This window comes from Triturus cristatus, chromosome 3_2, assembly GCF_964204655.1.
Source record: "Triturus cristatus chromosome 3_2, aTriCri1.1, whole genome shotgun sequence".
Taxonomy (NCBI): domain Eukaryota; kingdom Metazoa; phylum Chordata; class Amphibia; order Caudata; family Salamandridae; genus Triturus; species Triturus cristatus.
The window spans coordinates 620,513,296-620,540,907 of NC_140584.1; the positions used below are offsets into that span (position 1 = coordinate 620,513,296).

Below are 27,612 nucleotides of genomic sequence, written 5' to 3' on the forward strand. Positions count from 1 at the left end.
GTTCGTAATGCAAAATTAGTGCAATGCGTAATACTCTCCAGCACCAATCACGGTGCTTCAGACCGTCTCTCCGCCCCTCGTACTGACTTGTGGTCAGTTTCTGTCAACATATGCCCCCCAACACGGGTCTGGTGTAAACCACAATGCAGTTCCACGCTCCAGCTCCGGTACTGCCACTCCTTGGCACGTACGAGCCGCGATACGAGCTGGAACAGAGGCTCGCACTGCAAGAAGGGAAGAGGCCGAGAGCGTTTCTCTCTGAGCCCGCACCCCGCCCAGGCGCCGACACACGTTACCTGGGGGGTGCGACCTCGCTCTCCTCTCCACCTCTCGCGACTTGGGCCTCCGATGCGACTTGGTTGATTCCGGCTGATGACGATAACGAAGATCTCAGGCTGCAATAGGGCACACGCACACAGCATCGCTGAGACTCCCTTGAGCCTCGGGGGTGCATAGTCACAGGGCAATCCTCACGAAGGTCTCAGGCTGCATGAAGCACATGCACACATCGCCGCGGAGACTCACTTGAGTTCTGGGTGAACACGATCACAAGGCAATCCTCACAAAGGTCTCAGGCTGCACAAAGCAAACACACACAGCATCGCTGAGACTCACTTGGACTCTGGGTGTGCACGATCACAAGGCAATCCTCACGAAGGTCTCAGGCCACACGAAGCACACACACACAGCGTCACTGAGACTCACTTGGACTCCTGGCGCCCCTGATCACAGGGAAATTCTTTCAAGTGTCAGGCTGCAGAAAGCACACGCACACAGCGTTGTTGAGACACTTGAACTTCTGTTGCCCTTGATCACAGGGTAATTCTTCCGAGGGTCTCAGGCTGCAAAAAGCACACGCACACAGTGTCGCTGAGACACTTGAACTTCTTGTGTGCACGGTCACAGGCCAATCCTCACGAAGGTCTCAGGCTGCACAAAGCACACGCACACAGCGCCACTGAGACTCACTTGGACTCCAGGTGCACACGATCAAAGGACAATCCTCACGAAGGGCTCAGGCTGCAAAAAGTCAACCCGGAAGTTAACAAAATTGTTAATATGTCCCTCCTGACTGCTACGATCCCACTGGAGTGGAAACAGGCAAAACTCCTCCCCTTGCTGAAAAAACCTTCACTCAATCCTACCACCCCGGCTAGCTACCGCCCAATCTCACTCCTCCCGGCAGTGGCAAAGGTGTGTGAGAAGGCTGCACACAAGCAGCTCTCGAAGTTTGTTGAGACCTCTGGCACCCTCCACCCCGCCCAGTCGGGCTTCAGGGCCTCCCACAGTACTGAGACGGCCTTGGTTGAGATGGCGGAGACTATTAGAGAGTGTTTGGATGCCGGCGGCAGAGCAGCGCTAGTGCTCTTAGACCTCTCTGCTGCGTTTGACACCGTGCCCCATCAACAATGTTTGGCACGGTTGTCTCACATCGGCATCTCGGGGCAGGTATGGAAGTGGATCAAATCCTTTCTAGCCAACAGATCACAGCAAGTATGGATGCCTCCTTCCTCTTCTACTCCTAGAAGCCTGAATACGGGAGTCCCTCAGGGCTCTACATTGAGCCCTCTTTTGTTTAATGTCTATATGACACCCCTGGTCTACTTGGCAGAGGAGCTGGGTGCTAAAATCATAGCTTATGCTGACGATGCCCAGCTCCTCTTCACGTGGAACAAAACGGACTCCTCTCCGACCATTGCTAAAAATTGTCTCGCTGAGGTCTTTAAGTGACTAGCAAAGGCCCAACTGAAATGCAACAAGGAGAAATCGGAGGTGCTCCTCTATGGTTCCTTCCCCCCGCATTTCAGAGAGGACATTTGGCCTGTGGGCTACCCCATGCCCAGCTACTCGGGGTGTCCGGCGAAAAATCTGGGGGTCTGGTTTGGTGAGGATTTGAAATTTCTCCCACAGATTAATAAGTTGGTGGATTGGTGCTTTGGCACACTGAAACGCTTAAAGAAGTTTCTGCCCCTCTTGCCCAAAATGGCTAAGGAAATGGTGACCCGCGCGCTCATCCTGTCAAGGCTAGATTACGCCAACGCCTTGTACATTGGTCTCCCGGCATACCAGCTAAAAAAGCTGCAGATTGTTCAGAACGGGATGGCGAGAGCTCTGTTGGGTATGCCAGGTAGATCCAGCGCTAGTCAGAACCTTTGAGATCTTCCTCCCCTCCTGCATGTCTGGTAGCGTATAACTCTGTGTAGTACTTCATCAATTCGCATTTAATACCGGGGTTGTCAGTTAATTATTTTATTTTTTACCGAATCGGGTATCAGAGCGCTTTACATAGCACCAGTTGCGTTACATGAGGACACATTCATTTTTTTTGCTTTTTTGTTAGGCACGGGGAGATTAAGTGATTTGCCCAGAATCACAGGATGTTCAGCGTCAGTGCCAAGACTCGAACCCAGTTCCCCAGATTCGAGTTCAACCGCCTTAGCCGTTAGGCCAACTCATCTCCTGTGAGCTGCATATCTCCGTTATGTATTATTGAGCCTGTGGTGGCTGTAACAGATGTGCAAGGGTCCTCCTTGGCCTTTCCCATTCACCATACTTCCTAGCTGTGGCATATTTACTCAAGTAGTGGGCTTCTCTTTCTGCCACTTCCTGAAACCCTGCTAATAGCGTCGCTCTTTTGGCTAGGTATGTCTGTGAGATCCTTCTGGCCTGTCCCTGATCTAGAAGGGCAAGCGATCCCTCCAGTCTTGAGAGCGTGTTGCGAAGGTCTCACACTTTAACCCAAATGAAGTCTTTGTTCCATCTCTTGAGAGTAACACATGCAAAGAAGGCCCTTAAAGGGTTCTCAGGAGCACAACCGCCTTCCTACGTCACGGATAAGATGGAGTGGCTCTCGAAGGATGGTGCTTGAATTTTCTAAATTCTTCGGAGCCTCCTTTCATCCCTTCAGCAGGTTCTGAATATGTGACTAAAAGTATCCCTTTGGGCCAGAGTAGGCTCTTGAAAGCTGTGTGAAAATCACTGTTACACCCCGAGTGTGTGTTGCTATGAAGCATTCATAGCTTGTTATTTCCCCCCTTCTCATTCGAGAGAGGAAAAGACCTGGCGGCCATCTTGAGAGACATCGCTTCTGAAAACGGATGCCAAATTATTCTCCAGGAGCAACCAATCACTGCTTTCTATCGCTCACAGATCCGGCTATAATGTTTTATTAATGTTTTATTCTACCGGTTACAGGGTTAACCTAAAATTACTTTTTAAAGGATTATATCGATTTTATGCACTTTAGCGATGCAGGTTTTACATCACTGCACTCCAGCACCAGCATTTTAGATTCATAGGGCTTTAAATAAGGCTCTTCAAAGGGATGTCGCTGTCACTTTGTACTGCAGCGATCCAGCCCCAATTTGGTGCAGCATTTTATCTTATTGCCATGTAATCAACTGAAACTTCGAGGATTAATTTAATAAGATTTTTAAAGGGATTTTACTGATATTCTACACTTTTGTGACACGGGTTTTAAATGACTGCACTTTCGCATTTAGCGTTAAATAAGTAATTTTTAAAAGGATTTTAATGGCACTCAGCACTGCAGCGACTTAGCCCCAATTCGGTGCTGCATCTCATTATCATGTCATTAAATGTGTGACAGGAGCTCACCTCTAGCAGAAATGTCCTGTTTTTCTTAATCCATATCGTACTCCAGCCATCTGGGGGGCAGGGGGGCGAAACATTCGGAGTAAGTAACTTTGCACATTGGTGAAAGGCTTACTGCTTGTGGTTAAAAGTGTTTGCACTTTATAGTAAACTCATAGTTTTTTATTAACTTTAATAAAGTTTTACCTGGTGTTGCAAGTAAAGGTAGGGAAGGGGTCACAGCAGTGAGCTCCCTACTTCATGTCCCCTTCCTTGGGTGGGCCCAGCTCTGGCAGAGCAAATGGGACTGTGGGGCTCCATGGCTACTCAATGTTAGGCTTCTTCCTTCTCAGGTTCCAGATTCAACAGTAAAAAAACAACCATTCCCAGTGCTATCGAATCCCACTAGGCTGTGCACACATCGAGGCACAGGCCATTTCAGATCATGTGTCTCCAACAATTTATTGAGCATCAACTGCATCTCCTGAGCTTGAAGCCATACTCACATACTAATATTTAGAGTAGTTTAATATAGAACGGTCTAATGCGTGCTGTATAAACACTTGTTTATCTTTGCCTTCAGCTGCGTATATTTTGGGGCTTTTTGTTTGTTTACGGAGTTTTATATAGCCTGAACTTGACCCGAAGTTATCGGGTATCAGAGCGCTTTACATAGCACCAGTTGCGTTACATGAGGACACATTCATTTTTGTTAGGCACGGGGAGATTAAGTGATTTGCCCAGAATCACAGGATGTTCAGTGTCATTGCTGAGACTCAAATCCAGTTCCCCAGATTCGAGGTCAACCGTCCTAGCCGTTAGGCCAACTCCTCTCCCCAAATGTATGGATTACTTATATGTGCATGGACTTAGTAAACAGAAGTACAGGAGAAAGAGGCGGCTCTATAACATCCACTCGGCAAAGAATTCCTGGAGGCTGCACAGGTTCTGTGCCTCAGTGAAAAGGAACCCGCGTTTTAGGGCTCTAGACTCTGAGAACGGAGCCTCACGACACTCTGAAGCACCCCTTCTTGAGAAGCTCTCTCTCCCTCCTGGAGATAAGGCCTCTCCTCCACCCAGGCCACTCCTGTCTCCCATCTTCTTCTCTTCCTAGTTCCCTCTCTGAGGGCTGGCTTTAGGGCTGTGCGACTGGTGCAGCCGCACTGGGCGCTGACCTGGGGAGAGGGGTGCTGACCTGTGCAGGTATGGGAGGCGGTTGAGTTTATCAATAACTTATGATTTAAAAACACCTGCTGCAGAGTTACTTGTGGTCCAGTTTTCAGGCAGCATTAAACATGTCAAGATGACTTCTGTGATTAATGTTCCTGCTAGAGAAAGAGATCAGAGTTTTGTCAAGTGGCAGTTTTTACTTGCCATAAAGTAGCGCAGAAGGTTAATATGCCTGCTGCAAAGAACACTTACCGTGCAGATCACAGATCTGTAATTTATGTGGATATCTGAGTGGATTACTGGGGGCAGGGCGCCAGAAAGGACTGTTGCACCAGGCGCCAACAGAGACAAAGCCGGCCTTGTTCCCTTCTGAGGATGGCGTCTTTCCCTTAATATCCCTTCCTGCCATAGCCCTCCTCTGAGGATGTATCTTCTCTCTCTTGGGGATGTCTCATCTCTGTCCCTCCTGCCTGCACATGCTCTCTCTCTCTCTCGCTACAGCATAATGTCTCTTCTCCGGTCAATGCTGTCCTGAGGATATTGTGTCTGCTATGCTGAGGATCATGTGTCTGCTCTGTTCACTGACCCCCCCTTCCCTTCCCGCCCAGGATGCTGTCCCTCCCGTCCAGAGTATAAAGTCTCCCCTCTGCCCCGTACCTTACTGAGGAGGGAACTTCCCTCCTGAGTATAATGTCAATTCTCTTCCCCGTTCCAACCTAGGGATGCTGCTGTCTCTCTCCCCTGGCAATGTTGCCTCTCTCTGCTCAGGATAAAGCGTCTCTTCACCCAATCCCCCCTCCCCTCCCCCCGAGGATGCTGTCGACCCCACGTGAGGATAAACTGTCCGCTCGGTCCCCTCCTCAGGATGCAGTTTCTCTTTCACCCATCCTCGGAGGGTGGTGTTTCTCTCCCCTCAGGGTACCATCCCTCTTCGCCGATCCCCTCCTAAGGATGTTCTCACTCTCTCCTCAGCAGTGTTCCCTCGAACCTGCGCGCGTGCGCGCGCGCCCACCTCTTTCACGCCGAGCGCGCACTGTCCTATATGAAGCGCGCACATAGCCGACCCCTGGAGCAGCTTGCAGCAGGGGGCTAACTCACTCAGCTCGAAGGGGCTGTCAACAAACGATCTGGGCTGTCAACAAAAGTAACACTCACTCTGCGTGGCACATTCAAATTCACTAGCACCGATGTGACAATCAATTAAGCAGCCTATTATGATGGCTTAACGTCGTTCGTCAGTCATCCACGCAAAGACCACCCACTCAGCTGCCCATCTCCTAAACGTAGCACATCCACCATTGCGACCTTTCAGAACGGAGACTGCCCCGCACAAAAGTCTGAATCTCCGCTGACCATAGAATAAAAGTAACAAGTCAATGGTCTTTTAAAGACCTGTGAAGTACTCTGGTGCGGCTGGCAGCTGAAAAACTGTCTGTGTGGTGACCAGGAAGCTCTCTCAGCCCGGGCTGACACACACGACTGGGGAGGTGGCGGGAGGGGAGGGGGGGGGGTTCGGGGGAGACCAGATGGCCCAGATGGAGCCCTTCCCTGGGATAAATGATTAATATTTACATAGCAACTGGTGTATATGTAAAGAAAAAAGGTTAAAGTTACAGGGGGAGAAGGACTGAAGTGAGAAAAGCATTTCGTAAATAAAGGAAAGTGAAATGGAGGAGAAGCAAGAGCATTGATGAAAAGTCGAATGTGAATTAACCAATAAGAAACTATAAAATCAAAGAAAAACGAAGAGGTGATTTGTAGTTATTTACACCCAGTGTAGCTTTTTACTAGCGGATTTGATAGGGGTGGTAAAGAGATGGGAGGAACAACTTCTATTGTGTCTATGGACCACTATGCAAACCCAAAGGCTGTTCGTAGCGCTCATTTGGTGGCACAGAGACTAGGGTGACCGTCCGTAAATTGGACCTCACGTCCGTTGGGATCCCGTAATTTTTGGCCTTTTAGGGAACAGAGCTGTTCCCTTGTGAAAGGCCCCCGTCCCTGATGTGGCCGCTTCGCAGTCCTCTGAGAACAAGACAGAGCAGCCCCACCCGCCCATTGTCATTCTGTGTGCGGCTGATTGCCACATACAGCATGACAATGGGTCTGGGCTGGCACAGCATGTGATGGCCTCCGCCAGCCTCAGTCCAGGGCAGGGCATTCTGTCCATAGAAGTGCAAAAACGCCTCTGCTGCTGCTAGGTGAGAATCCAGTTAACCAAAGGAAGGCGGTGAAAAGTTCAAAGGAAAGGATTATAGTTCTCTCAAAGTCTCATCGTTTTAGAACTGACGCATTTTCAAAATTATATTCAAGGAAGCCATGGTTGCTGCTGTATTATTTTATGCAACTAACAACCACTGACAAAGCCAATAGTTCTGGCTTGCTGTAGGTGTAACGTTACTTGTTCTAGGTGTAACGTTACTTGTTGTATTATATATCTGGATGCAATGACAGAAGCAACAAAAAATACCAGTCGGGCGGCACATTATACTAAGCACAGATTTTTAGCTTATGTGTTTTAAGCCACGCCCTTAATTACATCGAACACCCTTTTGGCGAGACGCCCCTCGTTTTTTCATCCCACTTAAAGCTCTGGAAATACCACCATGCCACAGTCGCCCCACGTCCAGGCACTGTGCATCATGCATGACTCATACCTTCCACTTTTTCGGATTACCTATGTGCAGGGGCATAGTGAACCCTGCCCCACCCCACCCCTTGCTTCAGGAACTACAGTGAGGGTGGAGTTCTTGATGGGACTCTTCTGTCTGCAACTCTGCAGACAAAGGATCAGCTCATAATTAATGTGAAAAGGTGAGTGAGTGAGTAAGTGAAGGGATGGGTGGATGGATGGCTGGATGGATGAGTGAAATGATGGATGGATGTATGAGAGAATGGGTGAATTGATGAGTGAAATGATAGATTGATCGATGAATTGATAAGTGAAAGGGTGGATTGATGAATTGATAAGTGAAAGGGTGAATGGATGGACGGATGAGTGAAAGGGTGGATGTAAGGGCTTGTAGATGGGCAAAGGATGGATAGATGAGTGAAAGGGTGGATGGATGAGAGAAAGGATGGATGAGTGAAAGCATGGATGAGTGAGGTTCAATGGACGGATTCATGAGTGGATGAGTAGATGGATGGGTGGGCGGATGGAAGGATGGATGGCTAAGTGAAAGGGGAATTGAGAGAGAAAGGAAGGATGGGTAAATGGATGACTGAACGTGTGAATGGGTGGAAGGATGAGTGACTGGGTGGATGAATGAGTAAGTGAAAGGATGGCTGGATAGGTGAATGGATGGGTGGAAGAGTGGATGGATGAGTGTACGGATGGATAGGGTGAAAGGGTGGATGGATGGATGGATGGAAAATGGATGGATGAGTAAAAGGGTGGATGGAGGGATGGATGAGTGAAATGATGGATGGAAGGATACGTGATGGATAGGTTTGTAAATGGTTGAATATGGACATGGATGGGCACACAGATGGAAGGACAGAATGAATGGTGAAAGACTGAATGATGGATGAAAGTATGATTACACATTGTAAGCCCCATTATCTTAAGCAACATTTCCTATACATTGACTTTCACATTTATATGAGTCATTGTCTCTATATAATATGTGTGTGTTGCAACGCACTCCAACACTGCCCCACATACTTGGGACGAGTAGCACTATAGAAGAAATTAAAAATACACACGAGAGAGGGTCTATGTGAAGATGAGGGGCGCCATTGGAGGGTGGTAGCAAGGCCCGACTGGCCGGACCGGGCATCAGGCGTTTTCTCTAGGAGCTGGAAAGGTGGGGGCGGTTTTGTTACCACAAAAAGACCTGCACATTTGCGTAAAGCTGCGCGCATACTGAAAAACCATGCAGTGCACAATTGTCTCAACCTAATATAAACTTACTTTCACTTGTACTTAAGTGGTTGTCTTTTTACTTACTTATATACTATTGCGCAACCTCCTCTGATGTGTCTGTAAAACTTACCTTTTACCTGAATTTTGACTGCTCTGCGAGGCATGGTTGAGTTATGGCATAGAAGCTCTGCCCATTTCCCACCCATCTTTTTAATTGGCTCTTATTACTGTCCTTTCTAAATCGATGCTTTTCATTTGTGAATAGGCTTAGTAGTCCCTCCTTGGTACTGCCTTGTCTGTATTTGTATCCTCTCATAACGACTGGACTTTTCACTTGTGTTGTTACACGGTCTGCTTTATCTAGTGGGTGAGCACTGCTTTCTTTAATGATCTTCCCTATTCCACCCAGGATGTTGCATCACGCCGCCACCTTTTATATTATGTCATTTACTCATGTATTTTTACATTTCTAGCAGTCCGCTTTAACTACCATGGCCGTGCTTATTTATTTAATTTACGGTGCAGTCCGCTTTCACTTGAACAGCTGAGCATATTTATTTATTTAATTTACAGTGCAACCGCTTTCACTTTAGTGGCTGCGCTACAAAAGCTTTCTTTCTTTCTTTTTATTTTTATTACACTTTGTGTAAAAGTGCCCCATAGGCACTTTCACTTTAATGTTGGCCGCGCCCCTTTCTTTAGACGCTGCACCCACACACGCGGTCTGGTTGCTGGCGCACATAACCTTGGCTGCAGCGCACAGAGACCTTACACTGCCACACACAGAGGAAAAAAATTAGAGGGAACATTGCTCCTCAGGGTGTTGTTTTGCCCCAGTCCCCTCCTCTCTGTTTCACCCTCCCGAAGATAGTCTCTCCTTCGTATGGATGCTGTCTCTCCCTCCTATGGATAATGTCTCCTCCCGTCCCTCCTGAGGTACCCCAGCCCCTCCTCTCTCCCTCTCCCCCGTCACCTGCTCTCCCAGCCTCCTCCCTCCCCTCCTGAAGGCCGTAGACATTGTACCTACCGACCGCCAGCGAGATTACAGAATGTAATGGAACGTTAATGAAGCAATTTCCCAAATTAGCATCTATTTCTCCCCCCAACGAATACACACGGCCAATTATCTGCTGGATGCTTTGACGGGGACTGAGAGCGGCGATTATTTTCCACCTTCTCTTGGAGAGCTCAGCGATCTGAGCGCGAGAGCAGAGCTTTCAGGGCAGCACTGCTTGTCCACACAGAGGACACAGGGCATCATGGCTGCTGGCACGCGGCAGCAAATGCTCTTCTGTATGTCTAGTCACACATATAGAGCAATGCACGGCTTCCTTGGCTGAGTGCACGCTTAAATCAGGAGATCGCTTACACGACTGACTGTACACACGAAGCAAATCAAGTCATAAGTTCTGTGGACGCTGTTTTAAATGGTATTGCAACATTTTTATAGCGCTTACTATCCTTATGAGGAGTGCTGACGCACTTGACTACATTGGTAGCAGTATGGTGTGTTTTTAGAAGTGTGTAGTCTTTGTTTCGATCATATAGTGGAACTTTTCCCATATGGCTAGGGCCATAGTTGAGGGTGGGGGAGAGGGTGCATGGGGGGGAGGGGGTTGGACGTGGGTGGATGAAGCCCTCCCTCCCAATATTTTTCGAAAGGGGGCTGTTCTTGTGCCCCAACACTGTGGCTGCTTGCCTTTACGAATACTGACCTGACAATGTTAGCAAAACTCCATGCCACTGGCATCATCACCTTTATTTGTGAGACTGGCCCAGGACAGGTTATCTTGTAATCTCTTAACATAGAACTTGTTAACCCTTCCATTGCTTAATACATTGCACATGTGAGGCACTTTTGTGCTTTGGGTGCTGGATGAGGAACTAAACAAAAGTCCTCTGCTGGCCAGCAGCATATGGCAGATCTCTTCAGTTATGCCACGCCTGCACAGCTGGTGATTGGTGGCTTATTGCAGTAGACTGGTACATTACTCAGTGATGGGGGTGACCCATAGCATTTTGTCTCATGTGAGGGCAAGAGCGTCAAGCAGTATAAGGTAATTCTTATGCAGCCTGTATGAACTACAATTGACAGCTCAATTGTTGAGTGTTATGGTATTAGTATTAATGTGAGCCAGGAGGATAAATATTATATTGTATTGTAATTGCATTTATATAGCAAATACTAGCATTGATGAGTCATTAAAGCGCTTTAAGCCGGGCAGCACAATGCTCCGGAACATAAGGTTAATGTTTTTTTCAATGGTTATTGTTCGTAATTGGGATTAGTCTTGTCATCTTAAGAAAATCATTCTATGCGTTCACTCCCGTTTCTATGTGGTAGATTAAATTAATGGGAGGTAGATGTGATCTTTAGTGGTTGAGGGGGGTATGTGAATTAATGCAAATGGTTGGCAGTTTTAATAGATGAGCTACAGGAGATTCGGTATTAGGATGCTGAGGCTAGGTTGTGATCTTTGAAATGAGCTGTGGGCAGTTTGCAGCAATGCAATAATATGTGTTAAGGAAACATGCTTGTAACTAGAGGAAGCTGCGCTCAGAGAGAGGAGGCATGCAGAAGATACTAAGTAACTAGGGGGTCATTTTGAAATAAAAGGAGAGGCAACACGTCGAAGCTTTAAGTCAAGGTCACTATTCTCCAGAAAACAAACAAGGCTTTTTTGAGATTGCATTAAATCTGAGTATACAAAACTGTAGAAAGAAACATTATTTACATGTGTGACCTTGCTATATAAGTAAATTTTGTTAAGCACTCGAAACTGGTAAAAATTACATCCCTAGAAAGTAGTGGCAGCTGGTGACATCTGAAAGTAGTGGGGGGGGGTAAAAGTTTGGTGTGACTTTTATATAGAGAGCAACACAAACAAGCTTAACGGACAAACGTGGGGCCCAGTCTGCATCCTCCTCCTGAGATTTTTTTTTTTAAAAGATTGGCAAATGGTGCCTTTTAAATCAATTTAATTTATTGATAAAGCAAGGCTTATAAAGTAGAGGGAGCATATAGTCTTGAAATATTAAACACATTCAAAACGTGCTTATATTTCGTACTGGATTAACATGTTCAACAGTTACTGTAATGTGCAAATTGTACAGCGTGACAACTTGTGCCTTTTAAAGTGCATGCTTGCCCAGTGTCTTGCACTGCATGCGTCATCACCTTTGGAAGAAAATGCTCTAACCAGGCTTCCGGAGGGACCCACATCTGCTGACTGCAATCAGTAATATAGAAATATGTGAAGACAGGTCTTTAAGTGGTATGAAATATGTGTAGACTCTCTAAAAGAGAACACGTAAAGTAAATTTCTGTCATTCCCATGGTGTGCTACCTGATGGTATTTTGGGTTCTCTCTGAAATGTAATTGCATCCAGATATATAACACAACACCTGACCTACACCTAAAACCTGTCCGAAGGATCGGCTTTGTCGATGGTTGTTAGCTGTTTAAGATAAATGAGTAAAAAGGATTTGTTATAAATAGTTAACCTCGAAAATGATTCAGTTCTGAAATTTCAGTAGTATTGAGGCATGTAGAAAGAGTTTTGGCCTTTAGTTATGTGCGCTTTATATTAGATATGTATGTGCTTTTTCTCTCCACATCTCGTCCATCTGCACATCTTCAACCACCTCTCTTTTCTCTTCAGCACCCTCTTTTCACTCTTCCCCAAATGCACTTCCTTGCATCTCCCTCGCTTCACCACTTCCCAACATACACTGCAGTCACTCACATTTAAGTAATTTTTTTCCTTTTGCTCTGTAAATATTTTGCCAGCTGTGCACCCCCTTCACACAAATTCCCACAGAATTGTAATTGCAAATGGAATACATGCACATTGTTCTGTGTGCTCTGCAGAGAGGCCAACCCACTGACAGGCACTTTGCTTTGACTTCAGTGTCATAGCTCTCAACCAAAGCCCCTCATAAACACCTGCCATGGCTCACATTAGGCCCGAAAAAAAATACAGAAACACAACATGACTAAATAGCTATCACTTGAGAAAGGCAAGATTAAGTAAAAGATGAAATAAGAGAGGTACTAAATCACTGTCATGCATTTCCTTAACATTTCTAAACACTCATTGTTCGTAAATCAATTCATGTTTTTGGAATTAATGTTGTTACGGGCAAGATAGGGCCAGTTTTAATGTCATGCAGCAAGCACATATCTCACGCTTTGCGATTGACTTGGATATTTGGATCATCTTCACAAGGGAACAGTAACCCTGGCCTGCTCGTCTTTTAGGATCAATTAGGGGAACAAATACAGCTATCCCACTTTGACGTGCAGCCAGGGCCTGGGGTGACATGTGTCACAGTGGGGGACGGGGGGGGTCGGGGAGGTTAGCGTGGTGAGGGGTCTCAGTACAATATTCATACCAGAAGATTAGCATTCTAAGACTTACCATTACCCAAGAACAAGGCACCAAGACACACATGCTTGCATCACACCTATGCATGACAAATGGGAAAGGGTGGGCTCTATGCCTGTGAATGATGGACGGCTGTTTCAACGCAGGGATGGAGACTCCAACACCCGAAACCATGACGCTGAAAGCGTCACTAGCCTGTAGTGGATACTGCCATAAACTACAATGGCAATGAAGGGCTTTAGAACAGTATGTCCTGTGTTGTGCGTCACATTTCAGAAAGTTGATTTACTGCCTGACTTCTGTCTCCCGCTTCAGAGCAAGGCGGGGCAGGCAGCATGGGACAGACAACCCAGAGTTAAATACATTGATTTGTTTAGCGATACAATCATATCTCAAAATAAATCGATCTGTTTCATATTTGTACAGGAATGTGTAGGAATTTCAGGGGGTGCCGTCCCAGAGCCCTAATGGAAAAACTGGCCCTGCTGGAAAGGCTACCTCTAGACCATTGCTACAGCAAGAACAGATGATAAGCTCAATGGCTAGATGTATAAAGTAGTGATTGGACTCTTATGTAGGGTAATGTGGAAAGATTTTGGCTACACTCAAAGGCAACAGTAACCTCATGATAATAGCAACGTGAGAGGGTATTTGGGTAAATAATGCAACCATTGAAGAGGAGATTCTGCACATACCAGAGTGGGTGATGTTCACCCTTTGGCTCACAGTATTAATTATGAAAGTGAAGTGGAATCCATTTTGGTTGTTCCAGGTTGTGTCATGGCACAAGATGAAGGGAGAGAATAGCCTCACCAGGTGGGATCTCAGTAGCAAATAAGCCATCAAGAGGCACACTGAAAGTGACCCTCAGAGAGATAGCACAGTCAGACCCTCATTTACAAGAGGCCTGCACTGCCGGAATGTCACTTTTTATAACGATGCGGTGGTGCAGGCCTCTCAATCATATCTATGAGGTGACACAAAGCCACCCTGGGTGGCTTTGCATGGCCGCATAGATATGGAATAAGGCAACGCAGTGCAAATCGCTGCCTTACCTTACTATACGTTAAGGAGGAGTTCAATGGGTGTTTCTGTGCATATTCCCACTCACCACCCATGGAATTTGACACTGCCCCAGATTTACAACATCACATAAACCTGGAGCAGTACCAAAAAAGTATGCCTCCCCAGAGCAAGTGTAATGAGGAAAATGTTTACATTTCGCTTAGTTTTTTTCCTCTTTCTCATTTCTCTTTTCCTCATTCTGCAGCACACATAGAATGAGGAAATTTCTCTCATGATTGTTTTTGTTCAAGAAGGGGCCCCTTCCTACACAGAAACAATCATGCCAACAACACAGACACCATTCCATGCACCATGGTTCAAGAGTGCCTGTGTTGGCGATCAGCTGCAAAGTGTGCACCGGCACTGGCTCAAAGGACAAGAATGCACCTTATCTAACAAATATGGTGAATTCCTGCCCTTTTGAATTGGTGCAGAGCAGCGCAACAAAATGACTTTTGGTGCTGCCCTACGCCAATTCTTTGTAAACGAGGCCCTCAGTTTGACCCCCACCCCTTCTCCGCCAGAGGTGCTCCAAATCCCATGTAGCCCCCCTCCTCAAACATCTACTAACTGGTACATAAGGCCACAGGTAGCCACAGGGGTAACGGCAGTGACAGGAAGAGGCCTAATCGTGGACTGCACATGCACAGTTCCCGTGGCATCTCTACATAGCACCAGCGTGGATGGCCTCACCTTCTCATCCACAAAGGAGAATTGCCCCTGCTTAGAAGTTTTTACTGGCCCCCACTAGTGTTTAGGTTTTTATTTGTTATTGAATATTTTCATCATATCAATAAATCATGTAGTGAAACGTTTGAGACTCTTCACTGACATACCCAGCTACATTTAATGCCTCCGCAGTCTCATATTTCTAGGTCAGAAGAGGATAACAAGCACAACACTAATGATAATAAATCATTTCCCCCATTCATCTTTGTTCTCGCAGGTAATTTAAGTCAAACATAAATGTAGACATTTGGCTCCTTATAAAATTAAATTATATAAGACATAGGACGTACCATTGGTTTCATATTAATAACAGATCTCTTCGTGCCTAATGTCTTGCTCTGTAAGCAATGGGCTCAGCCACTTAGATGCTGATTCAGATTATCAGGAAAGCCATGATGAATCTGCTATATTTTATTAACAATTTACCCTAGCCTGATCAAGCCATTATTGCACTTTCTAAGATCCTTTCATGGAAATAATAGATATTTTATTAAATCTAATACATTCATTCAGTATCTAGAAAAATGTTTCTATAGAGAATCAAAAATCTCAGTCTGAATATTCAGTTTGTATATAATTCACTTGAATCCTTCCATGGATAACCTTTCCCTAAAGAAGTTTGAGTGCGTAGGAACCATGGGAATTCAATTTACGTAAAATCATTTTCCAACAGATAATGCCGCGGCAAACCACCTCGCCATGACTCGAGTGTGGACTGTTAGTCATATCAGGTGAAATGGTCAATGATGCTGAAAAAGGACATTTTATGACAATATGCTTCATATTTTTTCTCTCAAATTTGCTTCCAGTATTGTGTTAGTTTGGTGCAGGACAAGATTATGTGTAGAAATCACAATCAGGGTGTCCATACCCCCAGAACTTCGAATGTGGACACGTTTGTGCCACGTGTAGGATCTATAGGGACCAGTGCCATTCATGTAGTATTTTGTAACAGCTTAACTTACTTCTAGCCTCTCCAAGACCTTGTTTGTGGAGGGGTAATATGCCTGCCCACGTATCAGCTTGCCACTGTTGCCAGGGAGTAGATGTTTGTCTTGATGAAAAAAGGCCATCCACTATAGTGCTGTAAAGGTCTGAGACAACTCCTGTATAGGTTCCCCAGATCTTTAGATATGCCCCGATGGATGAACATTTGAATGAGTCTGGCGGGAGGCCTAGTCTGGAGTGCAGACAGTGGGTTAGTTGTGTGTAGTTCCAAACTCAGGAGGTGGGTAGATCAAAACCTTCTCATAACTGTTTGAAAGATTTGCATGCACCTCCCTGCATTGTATCCTCTAGAGTTTGCATACCAGCCTCTTCCCAGAGCTGTAAAGTTGAGCCTCCTATTTGTGGGCTTGTATCCCCCCATGGTGGTGAATTCAAATGTAAATGAGAATCAACTCTCAGGAGCCAGTGCATGCCCCGCCGTGCTTGCATTGTGGCTTGCAGAATGGTGTGAACACTGCCGTCCCTATCTACACACATTTACATTTCACATTGTCGGCAGTGTTTAGAGTGCATACAATCTCAAGTCTGCGCGTCACACCGTGTTTGCACTCCACGGGACTAAAACTGATCTAGGGGTTTGCGCTTTGACCTTTTGTTTCTCTTACGCGTACAGCCCTATTCTCACGATAACTCCTGCTCTTGTTTAAAGGCCAGTATTAGGTTTGTCCTATTGAACTCATTGGAATCCCTGTTAAGCGACAAGGAAGGAGTTGTCTAAACTTCACCTATGGAAAGTCTGACAAACTGGCAGAAGAGGCGCGTGTGGCATGATCCCCAGTGGGGGTGTCTTTGTTCACACTTATCCGCAGGAGATCTAGACTGGTGGGAGCACAGTGGCACTTAGGTCCTTGAGGGGGAGCTCTGTGGCCATCAGCTTCGCCTGCAGAACAACCTGATTGTTACAGATTTAGGCTCTGGGAAAACAAATTCACAAGCTGAAGCCGAAGTGTTTCATGTGTTTTGCACCTTTTCTTCACCACTTAATGGTTGGTTGTAAGCATTTAAAGTTTTCAGATGCTTTTTCTTTTGTAACAAACGCCAAGTTGCGCGATGTCAGCTTTCTTCTCATATTGTGCTATTTGACATCCAACAGGAAGGCTTCAGAGGACAAAATTAAGCAAATTAGTAGAGCTCAGGTCACATATAAAAGAGGCCTAGTTTGGCCATCAATGGAACCTCTGGCCTTTCCTGGCACAGCACTGCCCATCAATGCACGGGGACTGCCAGCCGTTTACTGGGAGTCGATGCAATTACCAAATTAGTTGATGTAAATAACGCTTGTGCGTCATCTGTGAAAACCTCATTTTGTGCTTACAGGAGTCCTGTTATGGTGTTTAGTCCTTCACTAAAATATAATAGTTAATAATTATAATAGTTATGGAATGATGAAATTGGAAGGCCTGGCAAGTGTGCTCTGAAGCTGGCTAGAGATAGGTTGTGAACCGCTTATGCAGTTTAAGCTCATGATTCAAGGCCTTGACCACCTGACTCACCTGTATCTTGATAATGGGTTTCTGACAGATGTTGCCACAGATGAAGTCTATTCTCCCTGCTTCTCTTCATAGGTCGCGCCACCAAAGAACCACACTGCCAAGTTACAGCAATGATAAGGGCAGTAGTTTATTTCTCTCCAGACTCTAAATGTAGTGGTTAGACGCTGATCAAATGGGTCGCTCCCAGGGATGTTTCAAAGTCTCTGCTGAGAGCAGCCCCTGGTTTTGGTTTACATCCCTACGGCAAGGTGAGAGGAAACTCTCCTTAGCCGGAAACCATGTCACCTCAGGCAATAACGGAGATCAGGCATGTTGACTCTCGGGCCAGAGGCTTCAGATTGACCTCTCTTGTCTGATGGAGTTCACAGAGTAGGTATTAACTGTACCTCTGCAGTTTCTAAATAATGGGGGTGTTTGGGAAGTTTCAGAAGTTTTTTACGGTGCAAATAAAGCAATTTATATTTAGACTGAAATACCACAGAAGCGCTTTGGAAAGGCTAAATGGTATGACCTTGCCTACACCAAAAGTCCAGCCTTAAACAGGGCTCATGCTGAAGCATAAAGGACATCAAGCAGTATTTCAAGTATTTCTTCAGAGGAGATATATGATGAAGTGACATATAGAAATTTAAGTGTACCCTGATAAAGGTGTGCTCGTATAGTTGCCACTTTCCGTTATGCAGAGCTACCCACTCTTCACCCTGACCAACAGGAGCCTTTCCCACATCAGACTTGGGAGAGTAAAGTCATACGGGAAGACGCGGAGAAAGCAAAATCCAGCGCTTCTCCCAGGCTTGGTGTGAAGTCCAGCAAAACTAAAGACACCCTGCAGTGAAAAGGAGCCGCCTATTACATAAGCCACAGGATGGCAAGCACACGTGTCAAAATCCTCATCTGTTTGTACTTCAAAAATAGGACTAGACTAAGTACACTGAAATGTCATGAAGCCTGTCTGCTCCGAAGCCCTGCTACTTAACTTGGGCTACACTTGGATATCACACAGACATTTAGCAGGGGTGACGCTCGCATCTAATACTACCAGACATCGGATCAGGCCACCCGGCCAGCCATCCTCAGTTGTTTATCTATAGTCACCAGCACAATGATATTGATCAGTTTGAACAAGACTGGATTGGTGCATAGTTGACTACAGCAAGGAGGATTCGGGGACCCTGCAATCTTAAAGAACACAAATCAAAATTAAAAAAAAAAACTCTGGAAAGGACATGGGCACAGATGGATTGTGACAGCACGAATGTAACATATTGGTGGACATTTATAGCTCAATGCAAAGAGTTACTAAAGAACGGGGTCCTGAAGACAGTGGAAGTCCTGCAACAGCTGACATCATCTACCTGAGGTCTGTGTTGATTTCACTCCAAAACATTCATTTTCTGAGATTCATGAACAATTTAGTGAAACTGTCTCTCTTTTTTTCGGAATTCAATGGTAATGATGGTCAAGAAAGATATGGGAGTGGTTTTGAAACTTGACAATTTTTCAATGAGAAAGTTGGCCGGGATTGTGGGTATTTCGTCATCCCCAATCCAAGCAATTGCCTAACACCCTTACACTTCAGAGCGCTTCAATATCAGAATGGTCTTCGCTGAAGAAAGGGCCTCAGGTTGCTCTCCCTGACAGAAATGCTAAATGGAAGATACATTTTTGGCCCTGCGAAAATATCACACTAGAATCAGATGCCTGAAAACTAGGTCGGGGAACAGTGTGTCTAGATTTTATAAGGGCCGGGTGAAATATCTCCCAGGATTTTCCCATGCTGTAGCAGATTGGGAGCTGAGGCTTCGCCAGTACAGCAGTGACTAGGGTCTAGCTGGGAGGGTAGTGGAACAAATAGCCTCTTTGTGGAGCCTGTACTGGTAGAACTCTTGGCCTTGTCGCTCAACCACAAGCTTCAGAGGTTCCTCAGTTGAACATAAGATTCAAAAGCTCATGTGGAGGATGCTTTCCTTTAGACTAGAGCACCTCTTTTGTTAATGCATTTCCTCCCTTCGCAATAATCTTCAGATTGATAAATCACGCCAGGAGGAACAGGTGAAAGTCCTAATAATACCCCTTTGGCCAGCCCAAGAATTGCATCCTCACTCGTGTCCACGGATTTTCCATCGTGATTACCTCTTTCCTTTCATCTGCTTCTGAGACACATGCCACTGCCTGCCACTAAGACACATCAGGTTAACCTTATCACTTAGAATGTGCGTGGCCTAAGTGATCTACAGAAAAACGGAGGGTACTAGCCTATTTGACGCGTTGCAAGATTAATTTCGCATTGTTACTAGAAATGCACTTCAAGCCTCAGGCGAAGGTACCTTTTGCGGGTAACTTTGCAGGGCCGTGCAGCTCCTCATACATTTGCATTTTCTGCACCAGGCATATTACACAAACTGTGCAAATTTAAGCTACCAGCAACGGACGAGTGTGCCAGATGCCGGGGGGAGTGTAGGTGGGGGGGGGGGGGTTGCAGAGCAATTTCATGCACTTAGCCTGACGCTCGTATGTCTCCCAGCAGAGATGCCAGACGACCACTAACGGTTTCTTTGTCCTGGCACTGCTCCTTGCTAAGCATAGGGTATCCTGTTCGTGGGGCTGGGGGCATGCGCCCACCACCTGGGAGTGGCTATTAGATATGGCACATTGTCAAGAGCAGCTATTGGAATACTATTCTATGCTCCCGCATTCTAGCAGACCCAGGGACCAGGGGGCACTTCCAGGAGTACTTGTTCCCAGGCCCCATCCTTTTCCCCCTGCTTTCTCAACCGCCTCTGTAGCTCATTAGTGTATTTGTGACCCTGCCACGGATGCAAGCTGGTTTCTGCTAAGATTTGCACTGCCATCATAAATAATTTGTCGCTGTCCTACCATTGTCTAGAATACTATGTATGAACTGTAATGTAAGCATTTGTTACCTCCTTAATGCAGCACCCAATGAATTCCATCTATTTGACTGTATTGTGTATGAAGACGCAGCTATTTCCTCTTGTTGTAATGGTTAATGTTGCAACTATAAATAAAAACCTTTAAAAAACAAATCTACTTCTACGTCCAGTAGGAAGTCACTCCTGAGCTAGTAATCCAGGATTAACTGCAATTATTAGCTTAGAAAATGTCAGAGGTTCGTAGATAGTCTCTTGCCTTTCACGGGAACCACTATCAGTCATCAGTGATTCTTGGGCTTTATCATCTTGAGCTAAATACAAAAATGCTTGGTCAGTATGGATTGAGTGGTGTGTGAAGCGAATAGCATCGGTCACCATGCATGCCAAAACAACGCGTGGCTTAATGACGCAGTCAATACCACGACTGTGTCCTTACCACGAGAACCAATACAACGACTTGCTTTAGGGAAGCGCTGGACTTAGGAATAGTTTAAATTACTATTCCAACTCCAGACAGTGTATCAGTAGGGAAGGTGTTGGACTTAAAATCCAACACCAGTCCAACACCGCATTCGTAAAGCAAGTCGTAGTAATGACTTGCGCTGTAATGGAATTCATGGTCACGTCGCAGTATTGACTGTGTTCTAGAGGCACTATGTTGTGATGCCTTCATTGTAATAGATGTTTCCTGTGTAGAGCATCATATTCAGCCTGTTTTTGCCCCTCTAGTAGAGGCCTAAATGTTCAGCATTTTTGGATGTTAGGATAGTGTTGGACTAATATGCAAAGGCTGGTTAATGAAGAGATTTTTTTTAAACAATTACCTGCAAAGTTTTCTATGTTATGTTCCCTTAGGAGAGGGTCAGACTTTAAAGCATTGTCTGCGGATAGTAGATTTTTTTTTCAGAGAGGAAGTGCCTTTGTACGATACCAGATGTATGCAGGCATGTTGTGTTTTCTAGTCTTGCAGGACAGACTTTGTAGTACTCTAAATGGACGTGCTCTCACGCCACCACATAATTTCTAAGTTCTCAGAGCAACAACAACTTTTATGCAAGGATCTGTGATCAGGAACCAAATAGTTTCCAAAGCTAGAGGCACTTTTAGGGAACATGCGATTTTAAGGATTGGACAATTTCTCAAAGTAACACACGATGTAGATGGCTAAGTGCTCATGCAAAGTGAAAAATGACCTCAATTTCTGGACATGGTGATTGGGAAATCCATGACCACTATATCTGGAAATCTATGACCAACGTCGCACTGTTCTCAGGACAAGAAATAACTAAAATAGTTGGTTAGCTAGTGTACCAATGCAAACAGCAAACTCTTCACAATGGCCACACTGACCGGGAACAGTGACTGGTGCAGGGTGTATAACCACCTCTGCCCTGTTAAGGCCAAGTGTAAGAGCAGTTGTGTACCTTGAACCCAGACTGCTCGTGAAGAAGCAGGGACTCTCAAAGAGAAGATATTTACCTTCCATGCCTGGTAACGTTTTTCCTCTTGTTGCTCCCTTGGAACATCGCCTGAAGAAGTTCCCCTGTTTATCCCCTCCTAACCCCAAAGAAGAAAATGCCTTCCTGAAAGTGACCCTCTCTGCGCCATCATACCTCTTGTCCCCTTGGGAGTTCTGGTTCCCGGCTGTTTGCAGGTCTGGAATATTGGCAAAGTCGTCTTGTTCGGAGATTCCCAGGACCAAAGAAAGCACCACCATCCGGCCTTCCCTGCCAGGGCAGAGACAGCAGGGACCCAAGAGGCAAGTGAGAATTAGGAGAAAGGACAAGAAAAGAAAAAGATATAAGAGACAGAACAAGGCAAGCAGCAAGAGCATGAGAAGCAAGCACAGCATAGACCTCTGACCGCACTAGGCTGACTTAGCAGGACCAACCCTTTATATACAGCATATGACCTTCAACTTCACCGGACTGACCTCTATCTGTCAACTTCATTATCCGGCCATCAGTTTCACCATAGCAACCTCTAATGACCAAGGTTTGGCCAAATTCAGCTTCTCTTTAAACTCTCGGTACTTATGTCTATTGATCAACCTCTGACCTTATTGGGCTAACTTCTGGCTTCACTTTGTTGAACTCTAATCATACTGGGTATACCTCTGACGTTCATGGTTGACCTCTATGACCTCACTATGCTGACTACTGCCTTTACCTACGAACAGGCTGATCTCTCTCGCTAACCTCTGACCTCACTTAACCAACCTCTGTAGGACATCCTTTTACATCACCAAACAAACCTCTAACATCATCTTGCTTACCTTTAAACTCAACAATCTTTGGAGGGCAGGGTTTGCACAGAGAATAGCAAAGGCACAGAGAGGAAAGGAGGTAGCTGAGAGAGCGTGAAAGGTGAGAGTACCGGGATGGCGTAAAACTAGCACCCAGAAACCGCTTAAGTTCTTATCCCCCCTAAAGAAGGACACAACCATCGTATACGGGAGTGAGGTATCATCAGAGCACTGCCGCGGTCACTGTCGCATGGTAAGAAGGAGTGGGCCCTGCACCTCTTCAAGCAGATTTCACTGCAAACAGTGAGAGTCGCCTCTAGGCACATCACAATATAGTTGAAACACACACAAAGACGATGTGCATGGTAACTGCCTCTTTGCTAGGGGAAGAGACACTGAACACACTACTGACCAATAGAAATCTGCAAACAGAAGAGAAATGTGCCTAGAATACAGAGATGCGCCCAAAACAATTAAAGTTGCATGGTGTGCGTAATTTATTTAGGTATTTTCTTTATATACATTTATATTGCACGCACCACATAACTAAATTTCTTCTAGGTGCATAAACCACTTAAAATAAATAGTATTTTCCTTTCGTTTACTTGAATATTCGCGCTGAGCGCCTTGACATGTGACTGGCTATGTTCCAGACATGCAGTCCTTTCAAAGGCACCGGCCTGTCAAGGCACCACTAATTGCCCCTTAGAGTGGCCTGCGCTGCTCATGTATGTCAAATTGCAGGCGGACTTCAAGGCTAGGGGCAGAGCCTTTCCCAACTGTGCACAAAAATAGAGGCCCGCCAGAATCTCGTCTCTTTGGAAATGCTGCTGACCCCATTTATTCTTTATGTAAAATAGTGCCGGAATCGCAGGCCCTAGTATGAAAAATTAGCAAGTTCTTCTCTATTGTTCTTTGTAAACTTCAGTAGGTTTAGCATGCGCAATATATATATGCAGTTCGATAGTTTTTTTTTTTTACAGTAAAGCCAGAGTGTCGCTCTGAATCGCACGGTAACTTTTCGCGCCATCGATGCACAGAAGCACCTTGGGTAAAGTCTTTTTTGCTTTAAAATCGTGAGTCTCCCGCCTGACTCGAGCCTGTGGATATGTATGCCTCTACCTCATGCGTACATACGTTCAGAGGGAAGCTCTCGCTGACCCTTTCTTTCCCACATATCTCACTCTCGGCTCAGAGGAAAAGAAAGAAGGATGAAAAGCCGGCGCCATATTTGAAAGCAGGACGCCCGTGCCGACCGTCTCGGCCCTTTTGTGCAGCGGCCGTCTCTTCCGCGCCGCCCGTGGCTCTTTTCTTGCCACGAGGACAATAGTGCTGGGCCCGGCGCGGATGCAGATGAAATGCTTCTCCCGCAGCACCGAGGCCCACAGAGCAGGTGCGCTCCAGTGGTCTTCCCGCCTCAGAGACTCAGCAGCGTTTAGGTGGCAGGACGGGTCAGCACTCCTTTTCCTGGAACAAACGACGGAAAGCTGCCCGGGGCACCGTCCGTACCGTAATCGAATCTGAAGCCAAGCAGCTAGCAGGCTTCCCGCCTGTCAATCACGCTCCGATGTGAGCTATCAGGCGGAGCATAAAGGTGACACCCCAGGGAGTAGGAGGAGGCATGTCAGTCTCTTCAGCAAATATATTAGGGAAGGCCAGTTCCCGCCTCTACCAGCTACTTGATGATCTCAGGGAAAGTGGAGGAGTTTAGGGGTATGGAAAGGACATGTCCTGGGAGCCATCACTGAAGCAAAGTGATCATACTGTGCTAACCATGCATACAAGCTTGGCTTTTGGCAAACAGGACAAGGAAAGCAGTGATTGGGGGCCGAACACTGGTAGTAACATGCCACATACATGCTAAATACAAAATATCATCCTTCAAACATGTGTCCATGTGCCTTGTGTGCCCACCACAATCTGGAAGCACTAGTAATGGCAACAACTTGTCACCAGTCCTTAATTCATTTCTTGTGGGTGGAAAGCCCACCTCTGCATTTCAAGAGTGCCTTCAGCTGTGACTATAAGCCAGATGTTGCTCTAACAGGAGTAAAACATGAGCTCATCTGTACCTATGAAGGTACCAGTGAGCTGACCATAGCACCAGGTGTGTTTGCTGACTCAGGTTCTTGGTCTGTTTCTGTCTTTGGTCAGTTTTGGCTCGGATGATGAATGCCCCAAGTTTATTCCTGAAGCACACTGTCTTCAGACTGACCTATAACATCAGTTTGTTCTGAAGCTCTCAAAATATTGGTCTAGTCTGTGTCTCTGGTCTTTTTCTGGAGACTGTCATATGTCAGTAGACCAAGGAGCCTGTTTCTGGTGATCCCCATTGTTAGAACTGTCCGGCGTTCTGTTCCTAATTGTCCTGCAACCATTTTTAAGTGTCTTGTGCTGGACAACCCCAAGTGTTTCTGATGCCCAGTGCTCTTGGTCTATTTCTGGAGACCCCCAAAGCTTTGGGTGATAAATTGATAAATGGACTGACCAATGTTTTGAGTCTGTTTTTGGACACACCAAACATTAGTCTTTGCTCCTGTTCCAGCTCTGTATCTGGAGAGCCCAAATATCTGGCCTGACTCCTATCTCTGCTCTATTTTTGGAGACCTCAAACCCTTGGTTTGACTCATGTCCAGAGTCTGTTTCTGAAGACTGTGAGCTAATGGGTTGTTCGAGTTGCAGGCCTCTTATTGAAGAGACAAAACTCCTGTGCTGGCCCACATCTTAGTTATTTTCTAAAGCCTATAATGCATGGTCTGACCAAGATACTCTGCCTGCTTCTATGATACCCAAAGCATGGCTCCTGGTCTGTTTCTGGGAGCCCCATGTTTGGGTTGGCTCTTATCTTGGATCTGTGTCTGGTGTCTCCTGGTGTCGATGGCCTATGCTTCTGTCTAGTTGTTCTAGGACTGTCCAACCTGATGTGTTTGATTCTGGAGCCTCAATGATTGGCTTCACACGTGCCATGGTCTCGTTTCTGTTGACCCCAGTCACTGGACTGACCCGTGTCTTACCAAATACAAGTTTCTACAGGGCAGGAAGTCAACTGACCTGAACACCGTAACTCTCTCTATAGACAGGTGTTCTCCGTATGGGGCTGTAATGCACTACATATGTTGTCAGACCAGGAGCGCTGGCAGGTCCATCCCTGCGGGGAGCACGAGGACATTGCGAACATGCTCATTATTTTCCTAGCTCTTTGGAAGAGATGCTCACACTGCTGCAAACACTTGTGCTTTTATCAAGTGGGGCATCAAGAACATCTGTGATGCCAGTCACAGGCAGAAAAAAGTGTGGTTTGGATCTCTTGCCACAGCCCCCTTCACTCCAATGCCAACACCCCATGAACTGACTGGGCTCTTGTGATAAACGGTCCTGGCCAATTGTGCGTCATGTAAATGCAAAATAACAACAATGATGTTAGTTAATGTTGAGCAACTGAAGACTTGGATTGCTGCTTAGTAGTAAACCACCCTGGTCACCAAATTCCCGCAGGAATGAAGGGTGGAGTGCCAGGCCTCATGGTCTGGCTGTATGTAGGACACAGGGGTCCCAGCAGTGCTTAATTTGAGCCGGTGGTTGCTGGTGGGATCCCCCGGCACTCGATTTTTTGGGACCAGCACTCATTTTCGCAGAGTAGATATTAACCAAGCGCAAGAAGAAAAACACTCAAATGGGAAAGAGAGAGGAAGAGAGAAAGAGGAAGAGAAAGGCAGAAAAAATATCGCAAAGGAAGAATGCAGGGACAGGTAAGAGTGAAATAAAAGGCAGGCAGTGTCTGGAAGTGGATTAAAGAGGGCTCAGGTGAATTCAAGGCTACGAAGCCTTGGCATTCACTGCAACACCATTTAACAGTACTAGCTGTGGGCGCCTGAGTGCAGCTTTGGGCACCGGCACTCATTCTTTTACAAATGAAGCACTTCTTCATGGTGTCAGATCACAGGGACTGGTGGTGCCTGTCCAGCAGGCCCAGACACTGGCTAAATCCAGGAAACAGAGAGGCGAGTGCATGTCTGCAGGCATTGGCTGTTCTCAGAAAAACAGGAGATGAACTTCAGGACTCTGGTTCTAAATGTACCCATTATAAAGGTAAGTGTTCAGCCAGGCGCCAGCCTCTGGTTGAGCCTACGATAATAAAATGAGCCTCGACTAACAGGGACCCACTGTGCCAAGGAAACATGGTGGAAGACCCTATGGCCCAGTTATGACCAGACAAGACATTAGTGAGAGTCACAGGGAACAGGTGGGACCTGGAAGCGCTGAAGTTAATGCCAGCTGACCCCAGGTACTTTCTGAGCTAGAGAAAAAATAGAGTGGCCAGTGGCTGCTCTCAGACAGACGGTGCCCACGATAAAAGGCGAATGCAAGGGAACAGTAACCAGCTCTGCCAGGGAATCAGTGAGGTTGGTACCAGTACTGTAGACTATATGTGCTCAGGAAACATGAATGTTGGAGCCAGGCCCCAAAAACTAGATGTGTCAAGAAAACAGGGATGTTAGTGACAAGCGCCTACGGACTGGTTGTGCCCAGGGAGGTTAGTGCCAGGCCTAGATAACGGCTCCGCCCATTAAAGACGGAGACTATAATAGCCCTCAAGGGCACTGCCAACGGCTAGCTGTGACGGGGTACTGTGACCAGGCCACGACGTTACTGACGTCACACGGCTGAAAGGAGCCTGGGTTCATGCAGGTCTTTACTTTGCGTTGAACAGGGCTCGCCACAAGCTATGTCCAACCTCTCTATATCAACAGTCCGTCCCATGGGTGCCACACACGGAAGTACCCCATGACTGGCGGGTGAATAGACCGGCCTCCCACCCTTGCCACAGACAGCGAGGAGACTCGTGGAAGGGCGGGGAGTGGAATGACGGAGCCGCTGTGAGCTGCTAGTAAACATTGCCATAAACCCAGAGCAAACACCAGGAACTGGCACCGGGCCCAGCCTAAATCTTTAGAGAGCCGGTTCCCATGGAAAGGGCCCGCCTCCTCAGCCTGCCGCGCGCCAGACTCCCCACCATCCACTCAGCTCCCCGACAGAGTGACAAGACCCATGCAGGGCCGTACCATAGTGCGTTGGCACAGAGGGGTGGGGTGCCTGAAAAGAAATACAGTTTGTCCAACTGAGTTGTATGCTGAGACGACGCGAGGGACCGGAGTAAGC

The 27,612-nt window shown here is 46.4% G+C and overlaps 1 protein-coding gene across 5 annotated transcripts in view; it reads right to left on the bottom strand.

Moving 5' to 3' along the window:
- Positions 1–27,612, bottom strand: part of SYT7 (synaptotagmin 7) — an 807,051-nt gene that overhangs the window by 221,526 nt on the left and 557,913 nt on the right. For 4 of the 5 annotated variants that reach the window (XM_085648532.1, XM_085648534.1, XM_085648536.1 and 1 more), the window contains one exon: positions 21,821–21,934. The exons of the other annotated variant lie outside the window; for it this stretch is intronic. In XM_085648532.1, the coding sequence (XP_085504658.1) occupies positions 21,821–21,934 (114 nt within the window). The remainder of the gene's footprint in view (positions 1–21,820; positions 21,935–27,612) is intronic. 5 annotated transcript variants of the gene reach the window in all.